Below are 23,894 nucleotides of genomic sequence, written 5' to 3'. Positions count from 1 at the left end.
TTGTTTAGTTATAAAATAATTTATTTGTTTTTGTATAAAATTTTTGTTCGGATCTCCACATGCAATAGGGAGATTAAAAGGGTCCACGAATCTTTGACAACTGACACTCAAAAACACTTACCACTGTTTTCTCTCTCTAGAAAACTGAGTCTCTTCACCTTCTTTCTTTCTTTTCTGGGTGTTGTTTGGCTCCATTTTCTACCCCTTTTCTGGGAAAATTAAGGAGAAAAAACCAGAAAAAACACACTCCATTTTTTTTTTTGAAATATTTTTTATTAATTTTTATAGTAGTGGGTTTGTTTTTTGGGTGTTATTGAAGGTGTAGCAACTAGCAAAGTGAGGAAGTTGTAATACTTTGAAATGGTACTGAGTAATTTCTGAGGTATTTCATTTTGTTGCAAATACTAACAGAAGTTTATTTACCCACAAAAAAATTGCTTTTTTTTAACTTTGTAATCCAAACAAGTTTTTGAGTTTGAGTTTTTTATTTTAAAATATATATTTTCCAAACAAAATAAAAATTCCTGTACACGTTTAGGAGAATCTATTTGGTCATTTTCAAGGGATCTGATCTTATGGGGTCATTCTCATGTTTTGCTATGATTTTGATTGTACTTGAATCTTTAAAAAGTTTTTGACTTTACATTTGTACAAAACTCTATATCTAAAAGTTCTTCCTGTTTCTAGAGTTTTTTTATGTCTAAATGAGAAGAACTTTTAGAGACGGGGGGTGAGTACTACTTTTTTTTTTTTTTTTTGAAATATCCAAATGTTTAAGAAAAACATGCAAATAATGGGTTCATGACCCTTAGTTATAGCATTAGTAAAATTGTAACTCCTTTTATACTTCAATTATTTTTGTTGCATTTTTTATAATGGATAAATTGAATATATATATAATGTGTTTTGGGGATTTGCAGGGTAAAATGGAGAGACTTGATGAAATGGGATTTTATGGGGATCAGTATGACCCAAACAACATGATAATGGTTGGAGAAAATACTATTAATAATAGTATTAACAAGGAAAATTCTGGAAGTGACAACTATGAAAGTCTCTCAGTTGGGGATGTTCCTGAGCTTGACCCTGAACCTGAACTTGATGAGGGTCCTTCTCAAGTTAAACCTAAAGGAAGGAGAAAGAGATATCATAGACACACTCCTCAACAAATTCAAGAACTTGAGAAGTAAGTTCTTTTATTTGTTGTTGTTTTTTTTTTACAATACTGAGACCTGTCTCATACAAGAATTTGCCTTTTGAGTGGCGGGTTTGAGTAAATTTATGATTTTTAAATATTTGAATTGAATTTTTTGGGTGTTTGTAATTAATATTTTATGGTGTTTTTTTCCTTATAATTTGCTGTTTTTAAAATGGTTGGTTAATGTTGTTGTTATTGATGTAAAGTCTTGATGATTATTGGGCGTGTAATTAATTTTTAAAACTGCTAATATCATTGCTGATTCTTTAATTGGGTGTGCAGTTTCTTTAAGAACTGTGCTCACCCAGATGAAAAACAAAGACTGGAAGTTGGAAGGAGGCTTGGATTGGAGAGCAGGCAAGTTAAGTTTTGGTTTCAGAATCGTCGAACGCAAATGAAGGTAATTATGTATTCAATTTTTGTATATGATTTTCATGAATCATGGAGTAGATGCTAATGGTGTGAAATTTAGAATTAGTTTTTATTGATTATGATATAATTATTGGTATGAACAGACACAAATCGAACGAAATGAAAATCTAGTCCTTAAGGCAGAATATGATAAACTTCGAGTTGAGAACATTGCCATGAAGGATGCTTTGAGAAATCCATTGTGTCAAGCATGTGGAGGTCCGACTATGCTAGGGGATGTATCCATTACTAATCACCATTTGAGGGTTGAGAATGCTCGTTTGAAGGATGATCTTGCCCGGGTTTGTGCTGTTGCTGAGAGGTTCATTGGCAAACCGATATCTGATTTGGTTGGTCCAATTGGAATCCCCAATTCAAGCTCAAATTTGGAGCTATCCATGGGGAGAGGAGGGTTAGGTGGCCTAATGAGCTCATCGCCCTCATTACCACCCATGGGACTTAACCTTGAAAATGGACTTTCGAGCAATTCTACCATGACAGTATCTATGAATGGTTCTGTCAGCACTGAGTATGAGAAGTCGATATTCATGCAGGCTGCAATGGCTGCTATGGATGAATTGCTTGCCATGGCTCAGACTGATAGTTCTCTGTGGTTTAAAAGCTTGGATGATGGTAAGGAATTGCTGAATCAAGAGGAATATGTCAAGAAATTCTCCAGTTTTACCGGATTGAAACCTTGTGGCTTCATTACTGATGCTTCTAGGGAGACAAGTTCAATATTCATCACTAGCTTGGAGCTAGTAGAAACAATGATGATTCCTGTAAGGACTCTTAACTTTTGTTGATTTCATGTTTCTTGCATGAAATTCATGATCAATATACTTGGAAATCTTGTGCTAAATGCTTAAAATCTGTCATTTGTGCCTTTACTGCTTATTTGGATAGTTTTGGTTTAATAAATGTGTCACAACATATACGTCACAATTGATAATAAGTTATGGCTAAACATGTTGGCTTATATGCTTGCCCCCACAAATCAAATTTGAACTTTTAAGTAGTTGAGATAGTACTGTCTTTACTTTAAAGGTTGTTTTGTTTTAACTATGTCTGTCTAGATTTCATTGTCGCATTATTAATTTAACTATGACAATCATGCAGACGGAGGGAGTGTAAATTCAAGCTGATGATTGAATTATTTAAATTTCTAGATATGTTCTCATAAATGGTTATATATTTATACCATGCTCTTTTTGTCACCTTTAAAATCACAATGATTTAATGTTTTTTCCATTCTCTGAAATGGGTTTAGAGGCAATGGCGAGACATGTTTCCCTGCATGGTTAGCAAGGCTGCAACTATCGAGGTTCTGTACCATGGTGCTGGTGGGACTCGTGATGGGGAACTTCAGATGGTAAGCTTTTCATGAATATGGCTATCTTCTATTCTAGCTAATTGTTAAACTTAGACTGATAATGTCATGAACTCATGCTAGATGAATGCCGAGTTAGTGTTTCCCTCACCTTTTGTGCCTTCCCGTCATGAGAAGATATTGCGGTACTGCAAGCAGCATGCAGAAGGCATGTGGGCCGTGGTTGACGTTTCTGTTGACATGATCCGAGACCCATCGTATTCAGGATCATCCATCAAGTGGAGGAGACTTCCTTCTGGTTGCATTGTTCAAAATGTTGCCAATGGCTATTCCTTGGTATTTACTTCTCCTTGATAATTTTTTAATCTTAAGCAATAAGTATATTTATAAATATAATTCTATAGTCATTAACCTTAGATTAACTGCAGCCTCTTAAACATAATTATGATCTTAGTATTAATTACCAGAATGAGAAGCTTGCACTAGTAATGATGTTTGGATCATTATGTCGAATCCTTTTCCTGTCTGTCATGAAATTTCTCTTTCTTTATTAATTTCACTAAAGGTGGCATATTGTGCGCGATCTCTCTGAAGAGAGAGAGATAGAAGCTGCTGTAGCTGTAAGGTTCTAAACTTGTACGGCATCTACATTTGTTTATTTGGAGGAGTAGATGCTTCTTCTCTTATTTTATACCGCGATTTCAAATTTCAAAGCCAAGGGTTGCTTATTGTCTTCACTTACTAATATATCTCAATTCTTTTTTAATGTTTTGGGTGAGGTCATAGAGTTGGCAAACAAGTTGTTCAGATGAAGTTTGGTATGCTTTCATCTTAAGATAGGTCATCTTTTGTTAAAATAAAAAAATGTTATCATAAAATAAATTAATTTTTGTTGTATCGGGCTGGGTCATAACCGGGTAAGCTAATTTCATTTGCAAATGAGTTTAGGTCACGTGATTTGGTTGGGATGGTCGAGTATGTGTCAATTTTGACAGGTGTTGGGATAACTCTCTCCTTTTTTTATATTAGTTAGAGCCTTTGGTTATGAAAAATTTGATAAAAGTTCTTTTTGATCTTTGTGGAGGGAAAAGCCTAGGAATCCACATCTTTGGTTGGTATAATATAAGTATTTGATGTTTCTATTCTGATTGCAGCCTATATTTAAACCAATATTGTATTAACCAAGAAATGAGATGAACTGGATTTGGGTTTTAATATGCCGTCTTGGTCCATGTAATGCGACTGCGCACTTTGTGTCCTTCTGTTTAGCTTCCATTTTTATTTTCTTTAAGGGAAATGAGAGGAAACAACTCACTGATTAAATTGTCAAACTCTACAACTTTTGTTATTTTAAATATTTGTCTGCAAGCATCTCGTTCCTTGTTTGCCTCCTCTGCCCTGCCTTTGATTTCTGTGCATTTCTCCTAGAGCGCCTAATGTGCTTGCTAAATGCTTAAAGATATTGTTTCATGTTTAACTTGTATTCAGTATGTTTACGTAATGTGCAAGATAGTCTGTATGCATAGCAGCCCGCAGAACTACGTGAACTGAACCGGGATTTTTGACAGTAACTAGACGATTTAGTTATTGGAGAGAGAGTTCTCTGACTCCTCTCTCATGTGCCTCATATGTGCTCGTTAGTCTAAATTATTTAAATAAAATTTTAATTTCCATACTTTTTAAAAAAATTTCTTATGATGTGAAAACTATTTGAATAATCTTCCCACCTTGGCATAGTTCTTGAACATCAAGTGTTAGTTTGTGCTTAAGTAAGACCTCAGGATGGTAAATAGGCTAGCGATTGAATTACAGGTTACATGGATTGAACATACGGAATATGATGAAAATAGTATTCACCAACTGTATAGACCGTTGCTGCGATCAGGAATGGCTTTTGGCTCTCAAAGGTGGATAGCCACCCTACAGAGGGAACGTGACTGTGCTGCCATTTTCATGTCCGCTAGAATTGTTCCTAATGATACTACAGGTTTCTTTCTCATACTCGTGACATCAAAAGATGATTAGAATATGACAACATATATTATTTTTTATTTATTTATAACAATCTATGGCATAGCAGGAGTTATCACCCAAGAGGGCAGAAGAAGCATCTTAAAGCTGATGAGGCGCATAAGCAACAATTTCTCCTCAGGGCTCTGTGCATCCTCTGCCTGTCGCTGGGAGAAGCTGCAAGTTGGAGGGTTGGGTGCTGATGTTTGTGTCATGAGCCGAGTCAGTGTGGACGAGCCCGGTGAGCCCTCAGGTGTGGTGCTTAGTGCCTCAACTTCCGTTTGGATCCCAGTACCAAGGCAGCACATCTTTGAATTCTTACGGGATGAAAAACTCCGTGGAAAATGGGACATCTTAGCCAATGGTGGCCCGATGGAAGTGGTAGCTCGCCTTTCCAAGAGCCATGACGTGAATAATTGTGTTTCTCTCCTATGTCCACCTGTGAGTGTAAGCTTTTTACCATGTTATTCTAAATTATTGCATGTTTAGGATGCTAGGAAAATGTTTTTCTTTTTTTTTAAATTTTATTTTTAATTTATTTTATTTTTTTAATTGAGTTCGGGGGTCTAGGGCAAAGGTAGGATTCACTTCTCTTTTTTAAGAAGAAAATAAGAGAGGAGAGATGGGGGGGGGGGGGGTGCGGTCAAAGGCACACAGGTTTAGAGACAGACTGACTACCAATTGAAATGGAGGCATCCTAATTCTAGTTAAACCATGCTGTTAATCTATTATTCAAGAAACTAAGGCTGGCCAAGAGCTGAGCCAAACTAAGTAGCTGCCAGGCTTGGCTTGATTTGAAGTTCTCAAGCTCGAGCTTGGTACAGCTGCCGAGATGATATCAAGGTTGGCTTAATAATGTATTGCTCGAGCTCAAGCTTGAGTCAAGCTGCACTCCCTGAAAGTTATTCTCTAAACCAATAAACTTTAGTTCAATGGGGTACAAATTTCACCTTCTTCTCTGTATAAAAAAATTGTAGAAGATTATGTAGTTTGATGAGCTTTTGTGTAGATCGTGTCGTGTGACCTTGTTTGTTACAAAACAAGGCCAGAGTTTAAAGCTCAGACTTAGGTCATAATATAATGATCAAAGCATGAGTCAAGAATAACTTGCAGACTTGTGGATGAACTCAAGTCCTTCCTTTTCCTTCATAGCTTCTCATTTACAATCTCATCCAAAACTTTATTAATTAACCTTATATTTTGTGGCGAGGACAGATGATTTTCACAAACTTATATAAATTTACAATTTTGTAGGCTGCACCAGCAAGGGAGAGCAACATGCTGATACTACAGGAGTCATGGACAGACCGTACGACCTCTTTCATCGTGTATGCTCCTGTGGACTCGACATCAATGGAGACGGTCCTGAGGGGCGGAGATTCTGACTATCTGGCTCTTCTGCCCTCAGGATTTGCCATTGCTGATGCACCCATACATCCAAATGTGCTTACATTGCCTAATGACAATGGAGCAGGAGGATCTGGTGGCGGAGGTGCATCTGCATTGACACTAGGATTCCAAATTCTGGTCAACAGCCTCCCTTCTGCAAAGCTGACAGTGGAATCCATCAATACTGTCAATGATCTTATGTCCTGCACTATCCAGAAGATCAAAAATTCCCTTGGTGCTAATTGACATATTATTCTGAAGAAAATCGAGGGAAAATTGTTGTACATGTCATAGAAAACATTATATAGTATTTTTGGTGGTTTACTAGGAGTTTTCAAATGGAAGTCTTTTACATTGGAGCAATTCGAGTCAAGAACGAACCTTTGGCAATTACTGGCTGTTATTGTGCGGTAATTTCTGACAATCATCGGTGACTTTTTTTTATAGATAGAAGCAGCTAATCTAGAGGCTTGGGTTCGGGTATTGACTCATAACAGCAAAAGGCGGAAACTTACATTAGCAATAGCTTTAAAGACATAGTGAAGTGTTGTTCTGTGGTTAGATAGTTCTCTAATGGGTTATAGAAGAGTAGTACTCAGGTGAAGAACTGAAGAAAACATACTGCAGCTTATGTTAAGACTGCTGATGTTTTCACAATTCTGAATCTTTTGTAAGTTTGAAACTTGGTGGGTGTTGTTTATCTTATGGTAGTAATTAAAGTTGACAAATTTTGTGTGGATTTATGTTTCGTGTTCTTTGAACTTTTATTTTTATTGCCTAGTAATGTTTTTACCTAGTTATCTTATACAGAGTACTAAAGTGAGTCACTAAACACTGCCCATGATTACTTACTATCATCTATGTCATTACTTATTAGTCATTTACAACATGACTGACGATGTGGAGGCCCTTAGAGCCAATATGATGGCCTTGGCAACATCGTTTTTGGTGGTGATCATCTTACTGGTGGAGGCTTCCACTTGCTCACGGCATGGTCTTTGGATACAAATAACATTAACACACATCAATAAAGTAAAAAGGTAAATTTTGAAGTAACCTCAAACTTACTCCTATTAGCTTTCGTGCAACACTTAATACGGAATACTCAAACCAAAGTACCTTGTTTATCAGATTTAAACAATTAAATTAATTCGGAATCACTCAAACCAAAACTATCAATTTCATGCAAAGTTATTATTATATTCATCAAATGTTATGTACTTATATTTACATTTTACAATGGGTAAAATGACTAAAATCTCATATGGTAGATTATTAGTTACAATGTCAAAAATTAGTTTTGATATCAATTTTAATCAATAAAAACAGTGTTCTATTAGAAAATTGTTTTTTCTTTGTTATAGCAGTAGCTCCACTCATATCTTCCATTTTTATGCCATTTCAAACTCTGCAAAACCCTAAACCCTAACCCAGAAATCCTCCAAACATGAACAACATTCGCAGAACACCCAATCTCATCCAAATTAAACCCACATTACTCAAATCAAACCCATCAATTTCATCTTTTCTTTATCAAACCCTAAAAAATGCACTAATTTTCTCAAGACAAATGTCAAAAAAATCCACTTCAATTCCCAAAAATCAGCTTAGAGTTCGAGATCATGCTTTTGATAATTACATGGAAGTCGAGAAGAAGATCAGAAAAGTTCTCAAATTCCAGGAATTAATCATCGATCAACCCCAGCAAAGCATCCCAGTTGCGCGCCTTGATTTCCTAGCTCGCCGAATTGGGTTCAAAAGAGATGAAGCAGGCAAGTTTGTTCTTAAATTACCTAAAATTTTTGAAATTTATGAGCACCCAGTTCAAAGAATTCTTTATTTGCGTTTTACTAGAAATGCCCTTTTGCAAATTGAACTAGAAAAACATGCTATTAATGCCAATGTACCTGATGCTGTTACTCGGCTTCGAAAGCTCTTGATGTTGTCGAATTCGGGTCGGCTTCATCTTGAGCATATTAGGATTGCCCGTAGAGATTTCGGGCTCCCGGACGATTTTGAGTATTCTGTGGTTCTTAAGTATCCTCAGTATTTTAGATTGTTTGATGCTAAAGATTGTATGAGTAAGTACATTGAGATTGTAGAGAAAGACCCGAGGTTGGCGGTTTGTGCTGTTGATAGAGTTAGGGAGAGTGAGTATAGGAAGAAGGGGATTGATGAAGAGAGTACAAGGTTTTCGTTTGTTGTGAATTTCCCACCCGGGTTTAAGATTGGGAAGTATTATAAGATTGCAATGTGGAAGTGGCAAAGGATACCGTATTGGTCGCCTTATGAGGATGTTTCGGGGCATGATATGAGGTCACTTGAGGCTCAGAATAGGATGGAGAAACGGGCTGTGGCGATGATTCATGAATTGTTGTCATTGACTGTTGAGAAGAAGATTACATTAGAGAGGATTGCACATTTTAGGGTCCCCATGGACTTGCCCAAGAAACTTAAAGATTTCCTTCTCCAGCATCAGGGGATATTTTACATCTCTACAAGGGGGAATCAGGGAAAGCTTCATACTATTTTTTTGAGGGAGGCTTATAGAAAGGGGGATTTGATAGAACCAAATGATGTGTACTTGGCTCGCAGAAGGTTGGCTGAATTGATCCTGGTGAGCCCCAGAATGGCATCTTCAGGCAGAGAGTTGGTCAGTTATACAAGGCCTAGGGATGATGTAACTGGGAGTCGTAAAGAGCAAATCAATGATGGTGACAATTTCAGGCAAGATAGGGTGGGAGAGCTAGACTTGGACTCAGAGTCAGATAGTGATGTGGAATCATATTTCAGTGATGAGGATGAGGATGGTCGTCATGTTAGGGATACACAAGCTGCTCGTTGATCTGAGTGAATGAAAACTAAGGAATGTTTTTTATTTGATTTGCGGTTCTGTGATGACTTCATGGCCAGTGCTAAGTGATGTTGGCATAGCCAAATTGGCACAAGGAATTATCTAAGGAGCTGACAATCTCTTGTTGGAATCATGTTTATAGAGGTAAGCGCTCTGCATGGAATCAGAGCATTTTGCTGGTAACTTGGTCCTTTTTATGTCTTCTATCAATTGTACACTACTCTGAAATTGCCCTATTAAGAGGCAATTGCCACATATTTCTACTGCTGAACTTTGATACTTAACTCATCGGTTTTACTCTGTGCATTGTTCATCTCTCTCTCTAGACTGGTTAAGCAATGATTTTATGATGGAAATTTTCATTCATGGAATAGGTTTTCTTGAAAATGATGTGAGCATTTCTGATGTGTATCTTTTTTTGTTCCCAATGCATTCTATTCGTTTTGATCTTGGCATTTTCAGAAAACAGCTTTGCTATATTGTTGTAAGCCTGAACTTTTGCCATTTTTTCAATAACGAACACCTTTATCTTATCTTGCATCTGAACACTGCTGTGTCTAGTATAAGACCTTCAGAAAGCAGTCTCTCTGCAGGTTTTGAGATATATGATACTATAAGAGTCAAGGCTGTGTATATGTGGACATCCCCAGAGCTTGTTGTTGTTGAGGTTGCATTAGGCTATTGTTGTTGTTGCTTTCAAATTTGTGAGGTCCAACACCTGTGAATATAGGTTGAGCTATTCTGAATGTCTCAAAACCGTCATAATTCTTGTAAGAATACTTTAATCTTAATTATAAATACCATGAGAGCTCTTATTCTATATACAGCTGTTAGTTGTTTTTCTTGTTAAGAATCAACAAGAAAGATTTACCTTGTTTATTTGTCTCTCTTTTATTTGTGCTCTTGCTTCATATAAACTCAGTGTCTCAGTGATTCTCCCTTTTAGATGCTTTGCTGTATCAGAACATATGGTTCCTTGTTCCTCATTCATGAAGTTCTCCCCTCTTGTCCAGTTTTCTCCTTTTCCCCTTACCTTCAGATAGTCCATACTTACAACAGTGCCATTCAATGTGGTTATATGTAAATTTTTGTTACTCTGTACCTTTTTTTTCTTTTCTTTTTGTTTTTTTAAAAACATTTCTTGTGTACTGAACCTCTTTGAATTATAGGATAAACCACTGCCCTTGTTTTTTCTCTTTGTCATTTAACTTCTAAGTAAATTGACCTTGTGTTCTAACTTCTAAGTAAATTGACATTCATGTTAGACTAGCAAAAATCAATAATTCTAGGTTAAAAATTTACTTTGTTTGGATGTTCATAGAGGTATCCTGTATGAGCCGGAGTACATTTATAGTTTTTCTAGTGATATATCTTATCTTGCTTCTTCTCTTTATTTCATTATTAGCGCTAATAATACTATTTTTTTGGTGTCTAGGTGATGCTAATGCTAGAATGCCAGTGAGTTATCTTTTTTCTTTTGTGATGTTGTTCTGAAATATTACCATGCTCTTCACTTGTGATAGAACTTGGTAAGAAAACTGCTTCAAATTTATACTTCTTAATATGTTGATGCAAATTAGAGGCATACATTTCATTCTGTCAGAGGCTCAGAGCTAGCTTTTTCTTCTGATGGGAAATTGTGTTATGCTTCTGTAGTATTGTCTGAGTTTATAACTTTGCGGCTTTGCCCCTTTTTTCTCTCCCTTGTGTTCATTTCATTGACTTTGAGGAGGGGGTGGGGTTGGAGATGGAGCTCTGGACTCTTAATGTTAATTGCCTTTGGCTTATGTCAAATCTCACTGAAGAAGGATCTCAAGTTAGTGCACTAGGCCGTGCACTAACCTAGTGTAGACAAGCACTATGTAATAATTTTTATGTGGAAGGGTTGTAAGATATCCTATCTGTTCTTTTAGATAAAACAATATTAGATCTAGGAAGTGAAGTGATATTTTGTTTCTCTATTATCCTGTTGGGTAAATTTGCTCTCTGTCTTAAACTCTGTAAGTCTTATTATTGTCCCTTTACATGAATTGAAGTATTGAACTCTTACCGTTCCTGTTGAGAGACTAGTAGAGTTGTTTTGTTTTGGATTGAAAACGATGAATGCTTTATCAAATGAAACTTTTTCTTGGTATCCTTGAGGGAACCAATGATAATTTTTGATGTTTATATAGCTGCCTGATCTTGTATGATGCTTATTATCATAGGAGAGTGACCAGAGTGTTACTTGGTGAGTCGGTGCTAATTTATAATTGACTGCATGATAGAGTGAACTAAATTGCTATGTGTCTATTTATGACTGCAGCTATCTCAAATCAATCTAATGACTTGTGGCTCATTGTAATGTTTGTGATGGATTTCTCCTTCAGCCTTTGTTTGCTGGTGCAGATTTACTAGTGTATACTGTAAAAATTTGGTACTTTTGATTTCTTTGTCTCCTGATTTCAGCAAACAATATGTGCTCATAAGTTGTGTTTTTATTAAGTATTTGTTTCAATCTTTTGACTTTGTAATTTAGTTTGTTGTGAAAGCTACATCCTCAAACTGGGTGATGAATGAAAATTTAAGACATTCTGATCAAATTTAATTTATTCGATCATTCAGGGGAATCTTGGTGAGCACTACTCATGCTGAGATGAACAAATTCAACTGTTACGATGCATGTCCTGGAAGAAGTAAGCTGTAAAATTGACATGAGGTATCGTTGACAATACTTTAATATTTGGTGATCATGAATTGGCCTCTATCTTCCATCTGTGATTCGTTATCAGCTAAATTATCCATTTGTGGCTGTGATTTGCTTTTATAGCATTGATTTAGGCTTAGAGCTAATACCCTGTCAACCATGATATGGACGTTTTAGAGTGGACTGGATGTACGTCATTTTTTGGCTTAGAAAAATTCCATAAACAATCTTCTAATCACAGTTCTTATAATAATGCTTTAAATATCTTGATTAACAATATTCTATGGCTGCCTCTTCTATTCTGATTTCTACAAACATGCATCGCACTAGAGATATTTAATGTGGCACTGCAGAAATCATGATATTTTAAAACTATTTGTACAAGCCACTGCAATGACGACCACAAAACTTCTCATCTAATTTGGTGCCCTAACAGATTAATATAATAATATATTTTGTGTAAATCTTACAAAGCAAAGGACATGCGAGGATCAAGTAGTGGTTATACCTAATAAAATTGTTAAGACTCTAGTCTAAAATTTTATCTTCTAATTCTATTTTGGGAAAGCAAAGTGAAACCTGCTACACAAATACACAATACTAATATTTTGATTAGGACTAACTACGATGTGAAAAAAAAAAATTAAAAAGAAAAAAAAAACGTAGTTGGTTTATGTCATTTACTTGATCTTTTTTACCCCTATTTCATGCATGGTTTCTTTCATGCAATCTCGGTAAAGGTGGCCATCATGCTGTGCCATAATCCTCCATTCAGCTTTAAATATTTTAAAATCTTATAGAAATATGCCGTTATTCTGTTGACTAATCAGGTTGAAGTGTTTGTTTTCATTATTTTAAGTTTTATTTAAAAATATTGAAAGTCTGTCATTTAAATTAACTAGTTGATTAATATCTTAGGTTGTGTTGCATAAAGGAAATTAAAGGTTTTTAGGTACTGGGAGGTGGGGATAGATAATTTATATAGGAAAATCACCATCTCATGCTATTTTACCAAAAGTGAGATTCTTTTACTATGGGAAAATATGATTGGGAAAAATCGTTATTTTTCAGTTAGAGCTTAGATGCATTCATGGGGATGAGATTCTTTAACTTCCTTTTACTTCGTATTTGTTTTATCATTTTGAAGGAAACTTTCCATGAAAAGAGTGGTGCTTTAAAGTTTAAACCTGCTTTGTGGATACCTCTGTTTTATGTCTAGACCTTCATCATAAGTGTATATATATTTAAAATGCTGTCCAATATGGTTTAATTGGAAGCTAATAGTGACAAGTTCGTGATTGACCAGTTTAATTTAAGGGAACTGTAACTTATTACTTTTTATTTTACATGGTGTGCAAATGTCTGAAGTACCGTGTTCCATTAGCAAACGTACTCTAATGTATTGCCATGACCTCTTATAATGACCTCATAAGCTGTACTGAATTCATCAAGAAAGGGTGAACTTCAGAAAGATCATTACTTGAACATTGGGGGGAAAAAAACTATATTTTACCTTTTGTGATTACCTTATTCTTGTATATAAGTTTCTCATGACCGACTCTTGATTTCTGTAGCATCCGTGAGAAGAGAAGACCTAAAATCCTTATTTTCAAAGTCAAGATTGAAATTATACTCCTGAAGTCGTGGATCATATTCTGCATAAAGCCATAAACTGATTGAAGACTTTAAGATGACATTAACTTTGGCTTTAAGCAACAAAACTACATGATGCACAATGGTTTGTCTTTACTCCTGAGGTAGATTCAGAAAATCAGATGTGAATCGCATTTCCATAGAAGATTACAAATTTACAATTGTATATTCTGCACTAATCTGAAGCACTTCTCTAGTATATGTCTGCATTCCAGCTGATAAGTTAGGTCATTTAGGTAATAGGTATTATAAAGAAAAAGGTATATTTGCCTAACTTGTTATAACAACTAATAGGGGCAAAGTGCTCTATATAGAGTCTTAGTCCTCTTAGACACAGGGTTGAGACTTGAGAGCACTATTGTCCACATTAACTGTTAGGCAACTAGCCGGACTCTACTACAAATACTCCGTACTCTATAATAACGGAGTATTCGGCTGAGAAGTCAATAATGTGCAGCTGCTCTTTTGTCTAAAATATACTTTTGTGGGGTTGTATAGTGTGCACATGTGCAAGGAATCCCAGGTTTCCATTTTTGTGTTTGTGATTTGTGTATCCAAAATCAGAACCAAGTTGGCCCTACGTCAGAAACATTGTGGTCTACCATCGACATGTTCTTGTTGGATCGTAAAGGAATGAACCAACAGGCAGATTATATACTATAGTATTATTTTTATTTTGTTTTATGTAGTAGTTTATCATTAGATACCATACCAAGCTATCTGTGAACTCTTACAATAAGATGCGCCATTTTTGGAATGTGTAGATCATATCTTGTAATGTGAAAGTATGAAGTTTATGCATTTGTATATTGTATCTTGTAGAAGCTAGATCCGAGTCGAAAACCTAATCATTGAAAATCAACAAACTTGAATATGTCCTCATATTTTCACTTTCATTTTTGACAATTAGAGTGTACACATTATGATGTTATTGGTGATAATGATGTGTCCAAATTGTTAACAAAGAGTGGTTAAGTAAATATATATATGTTGGTTGGATGTAATTATTTGAGTACGCTTTCAATTTTGTACGGTTTTATTAATAATTGTTTTTTTTATTTTTGTATAGGTAACATAAACATTGTCAATTGATAGGGAAGACACTCGGATCTTTAAATTCAAGGATTCGGGAGATTATCTTTAATTACCTAAGCTAGAAAAAGGAGATAGTGGGATACTATTTGTTTTACGCAAGACATAATTAATGATTTTAAGTCTTTCTTAAATTATTATATTAGTATTATAAAAAAGTATTGGCATGGTCTTGGATGGTGTTGCTATTGGAATGCGGAAATGTGGAATATGAATTTCTGAATTAGCATTTTGGTATTTATTCTAATTCTCTCCTATTTAAAATTTAGGAATTGTTCTAATTGTACTTCCTCTTGATAATTAGGGGTTGGACCTTTTCCAATAAACTTTTGGATTTGTATTATACAATAATCTTTTTTGCTTGCATATTGGAATGTTAATCTATTATTGAAGTTTTTCCGTTATAGGTTATAAAATGTGTCTTTACTATTGGAATTGAAGATTATTGGTAAGTTAGATGCTTTGCAAAAGTAAGGCATATTGAAGTAGCCGAAAAGAAGAATATGAGCATCAAGCCCATCAAAAGTGTTGCAACAAGATTAATATTCTAGGTAATACTTAGGGCTTGTTCATATTTACTAAACTGAGCTGAACTGAACTGAACTGAACCGATTGGAGCTGAACTGAACTGAACTGAACTGATTGGAACTGAACTGAACTGAATTGAGCTGAAATGAATATTTTATGTGAGAGGGAAATTAAGAGCTGAACTGAACTGAACTGAACTGATTGGAACTGAACTGAACTGAACTGATTGGAGCTGAACTGAACTAAACTCAACTGAACTTAAGTAAATGTGAACAGGCCCTTACTTATGAATCTAGCTTCCTAAAATACTAACTAAATTTACATCGGAGAAAACATAATACTCTAGGTTACTACAAAAACTTTATTAGCGTAGATATAGATGAGTTCATTTTAAGTATTCTAATTATATTCTACGGGGTACTATGTACTCCGTAGTATTAGTAGTATTATTTACTAACAAATTTGAAAATGGATTATCAATCCCTCTTTTGAAATCAACCTATTATTCCTCACCCGAAGAGTAAATCATGTTTGTTAGTTTGACTCCTTAGTGACCTCCCTTGACGACTGCTCAAATCTATGCATAATTTAAGATTGAAACATCTTCCATAATTCTAGTCAATAACATATTATCTCATCAAGACTAATAATTTCACTAGCAAAAAATTAATCTAATTTCAATTTTTCAACCCAATTCAAAAAGTAAACTCCATAGTCCATATTATTCTAGTCAACACATGAATTTATCATTTTATGGTTGGTTCATGGTAAACAATCATAAATCAACTAACTTTTTTTTTTTCTCTTGTGAAAGAAACAACCAAGAAAATAACCCACCTTAAATTATTAAAAATAAATAAATAAAAACAGGATAAAATGAAAAAAACTGAAGAAACGTAGAACAGGTGAAAGACAAAAGGTAAAGTTGATCCACTCTCAAAAATCAAAATCAGTCCATCTTCTTTCTCTCTCTTCTTTCTCTCTCCTCTTTCTCTGCACAACTCAGTTTTCTTCAGAACACAATTACTCTCACAGGGGTAGCTGCCACGTTTTTTTCTTGTCAAATTTCATTATTTTTCTCTTTTTTTATTACTCAATTATTTTCATGGCTGCTGCTCTTTTTCCCTCCTTTATTTGTTCTTGATTTTCAATTTCTGGGTTTTTCTGCTGAATTTCCAATTACCCTAATCATAATCAGTAGCAATTCATAATACCCAGAAAAATTTTCATGGTAGAAACCCCAATAACCCTTAAAAATCCCAGCTTTTTTCAGTTTTAGAGAGAAGAAGTAGCTAAGTGAGACAGAAAAGGAGGCGGAGATGGGCAATTCATTTGGTTGCTCCGCCTCCGGTGAGCGGCTTGTGTCGGCTGCAAGAGACGGTGATTTGGTTGAAGCTAAGATGCTTCTAGAATGTAACCCTTGTCTTGCTAAATACTCTACTTTTGGTGGTCTCAATTCTCCTCTTCATTTTGCTGCTGCTAAGGGTCATAATGAGGTAAATTCCACTTCGAATTTTTTTTGTCTTTATTACAAGTTTTTAGTTTTTCAACATAATTATATTCTTGGGTTTTGTTTGTTTATTGAATTTTGATGTTAGATTGTGGCATTGTTGCTTGAGAATGGGGCTGATGTCAATTCCAGAAATTATTGTGGACAGGTATTGAATTTTATTTGATTAATTTGGTGTTGGAATATGTATTTCTTGTGGGTTTTGTTAATTTTGGTGTTCTAATGGATGATCATTGATAAAGGATGCTTTTTGAGCTCTAAGCTTGTGAATTTTGTGAAACACAATTTTTTTTTCCTTATATAATTGTTTACCCTATATTTGGTCAATAGAGTGAAAGTAGAAATTTAGGAATGAGTTAATTGATTGTTTTTCATGAATTTATTCGAAGACGGCGTTGATGCAAGCATGTAGATATGGGCATTGGGAGGTTGTGCAAACTCTTCTGCTCTTCAGATGCAATGTGAGTTTTTGACTACTATAGTACTATTAGTTTACAGATTGCAAGGATGCTATTTCTGTTCTGTGATTTTGGTATTTATGATTTTGACTTGGTGTAAAAGTTGTGTCTGCTCAATTTGGAGCTGTGAGTTTTGAGTTTTTACTGTTGTGTTGCAGGTTACTAGAGCAGATTACCTCAGTGGTAGAACAGCTCTTCATTTTGCGGCTGTTAATGGCCACGTGAGGTGCATAAGGCTGTTGTTTGCTGATTTTGTCCCAAGTGCACCATTAGATTCTTTGAGTGCTTTAAGTGCCGAGGGTGGTGAAGGTTCCAATGGGAAAAACAGGTACGACCAGTGACCATGGCCTTTTATTCATCTACCTTACTGTGTAACTTGTGGCAATCAGTATGATGAATTATACAGCTATGTGCCTATGTCAATGCGTGTCGATTGCCATTTCTCAGACATGGATTTATGAGGAAAGTAGAGGACAGAAAGAAGAGTAGAAGATGGAGGAGAGAAACTAGTAAACGCTTAATTCTGTACATCAGTATGTGTTTCTTGATGAGTTAGCAAACTGACTAGTTAAGTGAGATGTGTTCAAATGAATCAAACAAACTCTAACCTTAATAAATATGTCTCTCACTCTCTCAACACCCCTTTCAAATTGTAAGGTGTGTAGGCACTCTAAACTTCAAACTTGTTGAGAAACGGGTGATTTTGAGGCCTTGCAAGGGACTTATAGTTGAAATTGGATTGAGAGTGACTAGGGTGATATCAGAAACTTGAGTGTAGCCTATAGACTTCTAAGCCTGAAGAATGATTTGCATGCTATTGCATGAGTACCTCTTTTATATCATAGAGTGAACTTTATAATTTGCAAATTTTGAAAGGATTATCAACCGATAATTCAGGGGGAAGTCTTCACATACACTTTCTTTTTTATCTTCTATGAAGACTTTATTTACATCCAATCGATGGGTAACTCATCCTTTTCTAATGGCAACGCCAAGGAGAGCTCTTAGTTATCACATTTACCACTGAAGCATGTGGCATAAGCTTATACTTACCCCGGTATTAAGTGGTACTTATACTGATAGAGAGGTGCTTTGGAAGTTTCAAGCAAGTTTGTGTTACTACATTTGGTTACATTGTGGTTTAGTAGATGATACCTTTGGAAGCAAAGTAAGTAGTGGTTTCAGAATATAGGCTAGGCTCAAGACACTAGTACCTGTAACATTTGGCTAATTGTGACTTCTGTCGAAATTTGGGTCACAATAAGAGTTTTACAGACTTCTTTGAAAGCATTGCTTTTTGAGGTAAGCAAGTGAATCTAAGTAGCTTTGCAAAAGTAATTGAATATGGTGCAGAAGTCATTGATGGGTAAGGGTTGTACAAGTTTACTGAATGAGAGTTAATTAAGCCGCCTTTGATTGAACAAGGTCAACTGCCTTTGGATTCTGGAAGTTACTGTGCAGAAGTCAAACTTTTTTGGGGAACTTAACCAGAGGAATTAGTATTGGCTTGCCTTATAGAATTAAAATTTTAATTAAGTAAAAGATGTTAACTTGTTTGGTAACTTTGGCTGGCCTAATTCCATAATTTTTTACCTTCAATAATGAGAAGATCCTAGCGTACTTATCTCTGTTTTAAGACATTGGAAGCTTAGGCATTATCGGATGCTGCTATGTTGTGGTATCCTGACTTTTGATCTGTGTGTATTGGGTATGCCCAAACTCCATTTCAATGTATCAACAGGGTATTACATTTGGTTTTCTGGAAGGCATACATTCTAATCATCTTCTGCATTGTCAGTTGTGATTGGAGTGTAATAATTAGAATGTGTATCGGTTGTAGCGAAGGGAAATTCTTTCTTCCTTTTTTTTGGTGGTTGATCATTCATAGAAGCTACAAATGTAAACCAAGTTAATTTTCTTTCTTGATGTGCAAATATTTTTGTCATTGGAGAGTATAACTAAGGTGGTCATTTTGTGTATTTCATCTTGGGTAGTGTGATTAGTTTTCCTAAACAAATTTGTTGGGGAATGGAAAGGTTGATGTACAAGTTAATCATAGGTTTTATATTCGAAGCTGTGGAGGCCACTAACCATGATAATTTCTACTCTTGGTCTTTTCAGTGCTCTGGCGAAGTTTGTAAATAAGCCAGCTGATGGTGGTATTACAGCCCTTCACATGGCTGCATTAAATGGATATTTTGACTGCATGCAACTTCTCCTTGATCTTCAGGCAAATGTGTCAGTTGTGACGTTTCATTATGGCACTTCCATGGACTTGATAGGTTAGCTCTTTAAATTGTACTTAATTGTCTGTTTTACTCCCTCAAAGTGTAGTTAATGTTTGCATTAAAACCTGTTAATTAAATGTGTCTATAATCCATAGGAGCTGGAAGTACACCTCTGCATTATGCTGCTTGTGGGGGAAATCTGAAATGCTGTCAGGTGATCTATTTTTACCTTTTTTTGACTTTTAATCCGTAATTATATTGTTGAGCATTGAAAAGATATATATTTTGCTCTCAGATTCTCCTTGCCAGAGGTGCCAGTCGCTTGACTTTGAACTGCAATGGGTAAATTATCTTGGACAGCCCTTCTCAGCTTTGTGATTTCTGTAATATGCAAGCTTATTAATTGTTCGCTTTCTTGCAGATGGCTTCCAGTTGATGTTGCAAAAATGTGGGGACGTCTTTGGCTTGAGCCTTTACTTGCACCAAGTTCTGATTCTATAATTCCAGTATTTCCTCCTTCAAATTACCTATCTTTGCCTCTAATGAGTGTACTCAACATAGCAAGGTAAGCTCCAATATTTTATGCCGCTACATGGCTGTAGCTCATATGAGTGGACTTGATAAGAAAGCCTATTGCTTATATTGTGAGTTTGTGACATGCTAATGTCAGCTAAAAGACACGAAGTATTAGTGGAGGTAATGGAACGGTATATTATTAAATCAACTCAATGGAAGATTTAAGCTGAAGGCTGACATGATGTGACCCACCCCTATTGCTCCTCCATCTGGAAATAAGTTGCAAGTGGCAAAATTATCTTTTTAGATAGTAGTTTCATAATAAATTATTAAGATCACCCTTTGAAATAGTAATGGGGAAGGTTAGAAGGGGCTCAATTATTATATTGGTGAAGGGTTTTGAATCCCAAAATTGTGATGCTTTTAGGATATGTGACTTTTTGTTCTAGATAGGATTTCCTTCGTGTTTTTTTGACCTTCGCTGGAAAGATGCAGACTTTATAGTTGGGAAAATCTTGTTGAATTATTTGTGCCTTTTGACATCTTTGTCTTATAGCCCATTTCTGTGGGATGATAACAAATATTCTCATGACACTACTTTGTTTCATCTCCATCTACAAATTATCATGGTGGAAATGATGTTTTTAGCAGCTACAATAAATAGGCACACTTTAATTTTTTTTGGAATGATGTTTCTACAATTAATGAGGAAATGCACATATAGTCATTTCTACCCTTATATGCTTGGTCACAGTAAATATTAATTTCTAGGATAGTTGCTTAAGAATTTTCCCCCTTGGTTCAGTGGCAATTTGTTCATGAATTGGCTACAGTCTGGACTGAGACTAACTGGGTTTATTTTTGTGATGATTCTCAGAGAAAATGGATTGCAGGCTTTGGTATCCTCCTTTGATGAGTCAGATACCTGTGCTGTGTGCTTGGAGAGAGCATGTAGTGTAGCTGCAGAAGGTATTTATTGACTTTTATTGATCTACTTAAGTTTGTCTGATGCTTCAATCTCAACGAGACCAACTGTCACAATCCTAATTACTCCTACCTCTGAGGAAAAAAAAAATGCACTAGGGCCAGAAAATGTAAACAATGACAATACCCCAGTATGCTAGGGCATAGATATTCACTATATTTCTCCGTTGCTCTTTCTCCAGTTCTTGATAACTATAAAGTATAAACTACAATAATGAAAAGCTGAGGTTAGATTGATGTTATTTTATTACTATTTATCATTTGCTTACTTAATGGAATTTCCATGCAAATCTTCAAACATGCTTATCTATTGTTCTGAAACTACTTACATTTTAGGACCGTGAACTAGGTGTTCAGAACATATTAGGACCATTAACTAGGACCGAATAGTATCTCTATCATGCTTAACACAGCCCTAGATAAGATCAGCTGCAGAAGCATGTGTCACTCTTAATATTACTGATTTATTGAGCAAAGCTGATAATTGAATAGAACAGAATATCAAGAAGGATAATGCTGATAACATATAAGTAAACGAGAAAAACTTGTGATAATAGTATTTTCCTTTGGGGGATTTATGGGTGACTTTTGACTACCGACTCCTTCCCTAGCTTGTTGTGGACTTGTGGTTACATGTCTTCTTTCCCAAAATTTGTTGTTTATGGAATAAAAAATGGGCTTTAACTGCTTCACTTCATTGGAGTACTCAGTAGCCAATTCTTATATGAGTATAGGGCCTTGAATACTTTTGCCCTTAGGAAACCAAATGTAACCTTAAGATTGAACTTTACAGAGGACAATTGCTTCAGGGACCTTTTGTTTTAAACCAGAATAACAAATTTCCAGATATTTGTAACTGCTCTATGTGGCTCAGACTTCATAGTCATAGCTCCTTTTTTAAATAAATTAAAAAAATTAATGAATAATTAAAATAAAATTAAATTAAAAACCAAAGCTGGGTGCCTAAAGGTCTGTTATTCGTTTTTGTACTTGGAGAAATAAATCACACCTACTGTAGCCCTATAGAAGTTTTGGGTTGCTGAAAATTATGATGTTGGGTCTCCATCCTTCATTCAAACGTCCCTAGTGCATTCGGCTTCCGAGTGATCAAACTTTGCTGAAAGTGCCCTCATTTCCTAACCCTGTGCTGAAAGTAGGTTCTTTTGAGATTTGAGGCATTAGATTAATGTTGATGTTGGTGTTGACGACTTCAAAATTATCTGGCATAGAAGTTACTTCTGTTGCCTTAATAGCCATCCAAATTTTCTGGGTATAATAGCTGTTATCCAGGAATGATGATGAGACCAAAGAAACTCTATTGCAAACCTCAAGTTTTAAGCATCAACCTGTTTTTCTTCTTTGCATAACTGCTTCCTCTGTAACATTACCATGATTGTTTAGCATCTAGGTCATGTAATGTGATAGTGTTTGATTTCATGCCCAAAATCTACCCTCTCAGCCTAGGAACCGTTGTTATTTTTATATTCTATTTTATTTGGAGATTAATAACAAGTACTGATAAGTAAGACCATCCATTTCTATGCAGGTTGTGGACACCAACTTTGTGTCAAATGTGCACTCTATCTTTGCTCCACATGTAACATCTCTTCCGAGGTGGTTGGGCCACCAGGGTCCATTCCCTGCCCACTTTGCAGACACGGGATTGTCTCCTTTGTCAAACTTCCAGGATCTCTCGAAAAAGAAATAAAACTTCCACTCTCGCTGGGATTCTGTACACCGTGTATGCTTCATCCTCGTGATTCTGATCGGTCAACAGCCACTTCTACGCCAGACATTCGGAAGAATCGGGTAGCTTCAGTTTCTTCAGATATGTTCTGCCCTGTCTCTTGCAGTCCATTCCCCTCAGCTGCGATCCCCCTGTGCCATTGCAACGAGGGTCCATGCCCTTCTTTTGAACCCCGAGATATGGAGAGAGCAGTTGAGTCTCCCCGTCATTCACAAGGAACAGTCGATTCAGATAAAATGGAAGGTCCTAGACTGGAAAGAACAAGTTGTTCGAGCATGTTCTGGGGAAGGAGGAGTTGCAGCAGAGAACATCAGTGCAATTCTGAGATTAATGCTTAGTACAAAGTTAGACATTCATTGTGTGCTTCTGAGTCGGACCTTTTATTCAATCAGCTGCCTGCTGATATATTTAGAAATCATGTCAGGGATGTTTATTCGATAGAATTAGGGTTAAAAAAAAATGGTGTCGCAAAGCGCAAGGTTTCAGATTTCTGCTGTAGTGTTTAGAAGTTTCAAAATTAGGGGTCTGTAAATTTTGATGTCCAAAGAATTGGTTTTGTTGGGTTTGCTCCCTTCTTCCTTTTTATCCCACTTGTACACAGGTTCACACATTGATTGTTTAAACATGAAGATTGATCTGTAAGATAGAACTTGTGCCGAAAATCTTCTAAACTCTCCTTTTCCTTTAATTAATACTATCCGATAAAATTTAATTTAAGTTTGTCCAATGTAGGTTATCTAAAAATTGTATCAGTCACGAAAACCCGATTAAAAGTTTGCACATATTAAGGGTCTTGATTACACCTTTCCGACCTCAAAACATGTGAAGTAAATTACGAAGTATAAGATAATACTCGTACGTAATAAGTATGAGGTAATTAGGAAATGATTGCGATCAGTGACCCCAAAAAACATACTGTATAAATTAAACTCGAATTCACTCAATCCAAAACTGATCGATCAGACTAAGTAATCTGACAGGTTTGGTGAACTACACAGAGTGATGAGTGTACTGATGGGACATTCAGTTAATATTAGTACTACGTATATCTCACCAAAAGTACAGACTACAGTCTACAGGAGGGGCCCCCCCTCCCAGTTCAATTTTGCAATGCCACCACATAAAAACAGCGCGTTTTGATCTCCATAATCCGAAATATAGTGTCTATTTATTCAAGACATATGTTTGATCATCAATATCGTTATTAGGTACTCTGTAGTGTTAAAACTTATAAAAACTTGACTTTGTAAAACCACATGTTAAAACAAATCTAACAATAACTCATACGATATGACCGTGA

General features: G+C 35.7%; 2 protein-coding genes and 1 pseudogene across 3 annotated transcripts; all 3 read left to right on the top strand.

Annotated features, from left to right (window-relative positions):
• The first annotated feature begins 926 nt into the window (after nt 1–926).
• LOC145609432 (homeobox-leucine zipper protein HDG1-like) lies at nt 927–7,055 on the top strand. Its single transcript, XM_081664919.1, has 8 exons — nt 927–1,186; nt 1,481–1,598; nt 1,714–2,391; nt 2,880–2,981; nt 3,063–3,275; nt 4,752–4,926; nt 5,017–5,390; nt 6,204–7,055. The coding sequence occupies exons 1-8, from the start codon at nt 927–929 to the stop codon at nt 6,582–6,584; spliced, it is 2,301 nt and encodes a 766-aa protein (XP_081521045.1). The 3' UTR covers nt 6,585–7,055.
• Nucleotides 7,056–7,752: 697 nt separating this feature from the next.
• LOC145608870 (protein ROOT PRIMORDIUM DEFECTIVE 1 pseudogene) lies at nt 7,753–14,864 on the top strand (annotated as a pseudogene). Its single transcript, XR_014105923.1, has 4 exons — nt 7,753–9,336; nt 11,797–11,890; nt 13,453–13,616; nt 14,601–14,864. The product of XR_014105923.1 is annotated as a protein ROOT PRIMORDIUM DEFECTIVE 1 pseudogene (transcript).
• A 1,182-nt stretch (nt 14,865–16,046) lies between these two features.
• On the top strand, nt 16,047–23,202 carry LOC145607724 (E3 ubiquitin-protein ligase XBAT33-like). Its single transcript, XM_081663319.1, has 10 exons — nt 16,047–16,647; nt 16,750–16,809; nt 17,051–17,122; nt 17,278–17,447; nt 19,241–19,401; nt 19,503–19,561; nt 19,643–19,689; nt 19,769–19,912; nt 20,741–20,832; nt 22,394–23,202. Exons 1-10 carry the CDS (start codon nt 16,471–16,473, stop codon nt 22,930–22,932), a joined length of 1,521 nt encoding a protein of 506 aa, XP_081519445.1. The 5' UTR covers nt 16,047–16,470; the 3' UTR covers nt 22,933–23,202.
• Nucleotides 23,203–23,894: the final 692 nt, after the last annotated feature.

This window comes from Chenopodium album, chromosome 23 (assembly GCF_948465745.1).
Source record: "Chenopodium album chromosome 23, dcCheAlbu1.1, whole genome shotgun sequence".
Lineage (NCBI taxonomy): Eukaryota > Viridiplantae > Streptophyta > Magnoliopsida > Caryophyllales > Amaranthaceae > Chenopodium > Chenopodium album.
This window is presented reverse-complemented; position numbering and strand designations above follow the sequence as displayed.

Coding starts and splice junctions, on each gene's coding strand:
- LOC145609432 (XM_081664919.1), top strand. CDS start 927: ATGGAGAGACTTGATGAAATGGGATTTTATGGGGATCAGTATGACCCA. Junction 1,187..1,480: donor CAAATTCAAGAACTTGAGAA/GTAAGTTCTTTT, acceptor TTGGGTGTGCAG/TTTCTTTAAGAACTGTGCTC. Junction 2,392..2,879: donor TAGAAACAATGATGATTCCT/GTAAGGACTCTT, acceptor AAATGGGTTTAG/AGGCAATGGCGAGACATGTT.
- LOC145607724 (XM_081663319.1), top strand. CDS start 16,471: ATGGGCAATTCATTTGGTTGCTCCGCCTCCGGTGAGCGGCTTGTGTCG. Junction 16,648..16,749: donor CTGCTAAGGGTCATAATGAG/GTAAATTCCACT, acceptor TTTTGATGTTAG/ATTGTGGCATTGTTGCTTGA. Junction 16,810..17,050: donor CCAGAAATTATTGTGGACAG/GTATTGAATTTT, acceptor ATTTATTCGAAG/ACGGCGTTGATGCAAGCATG.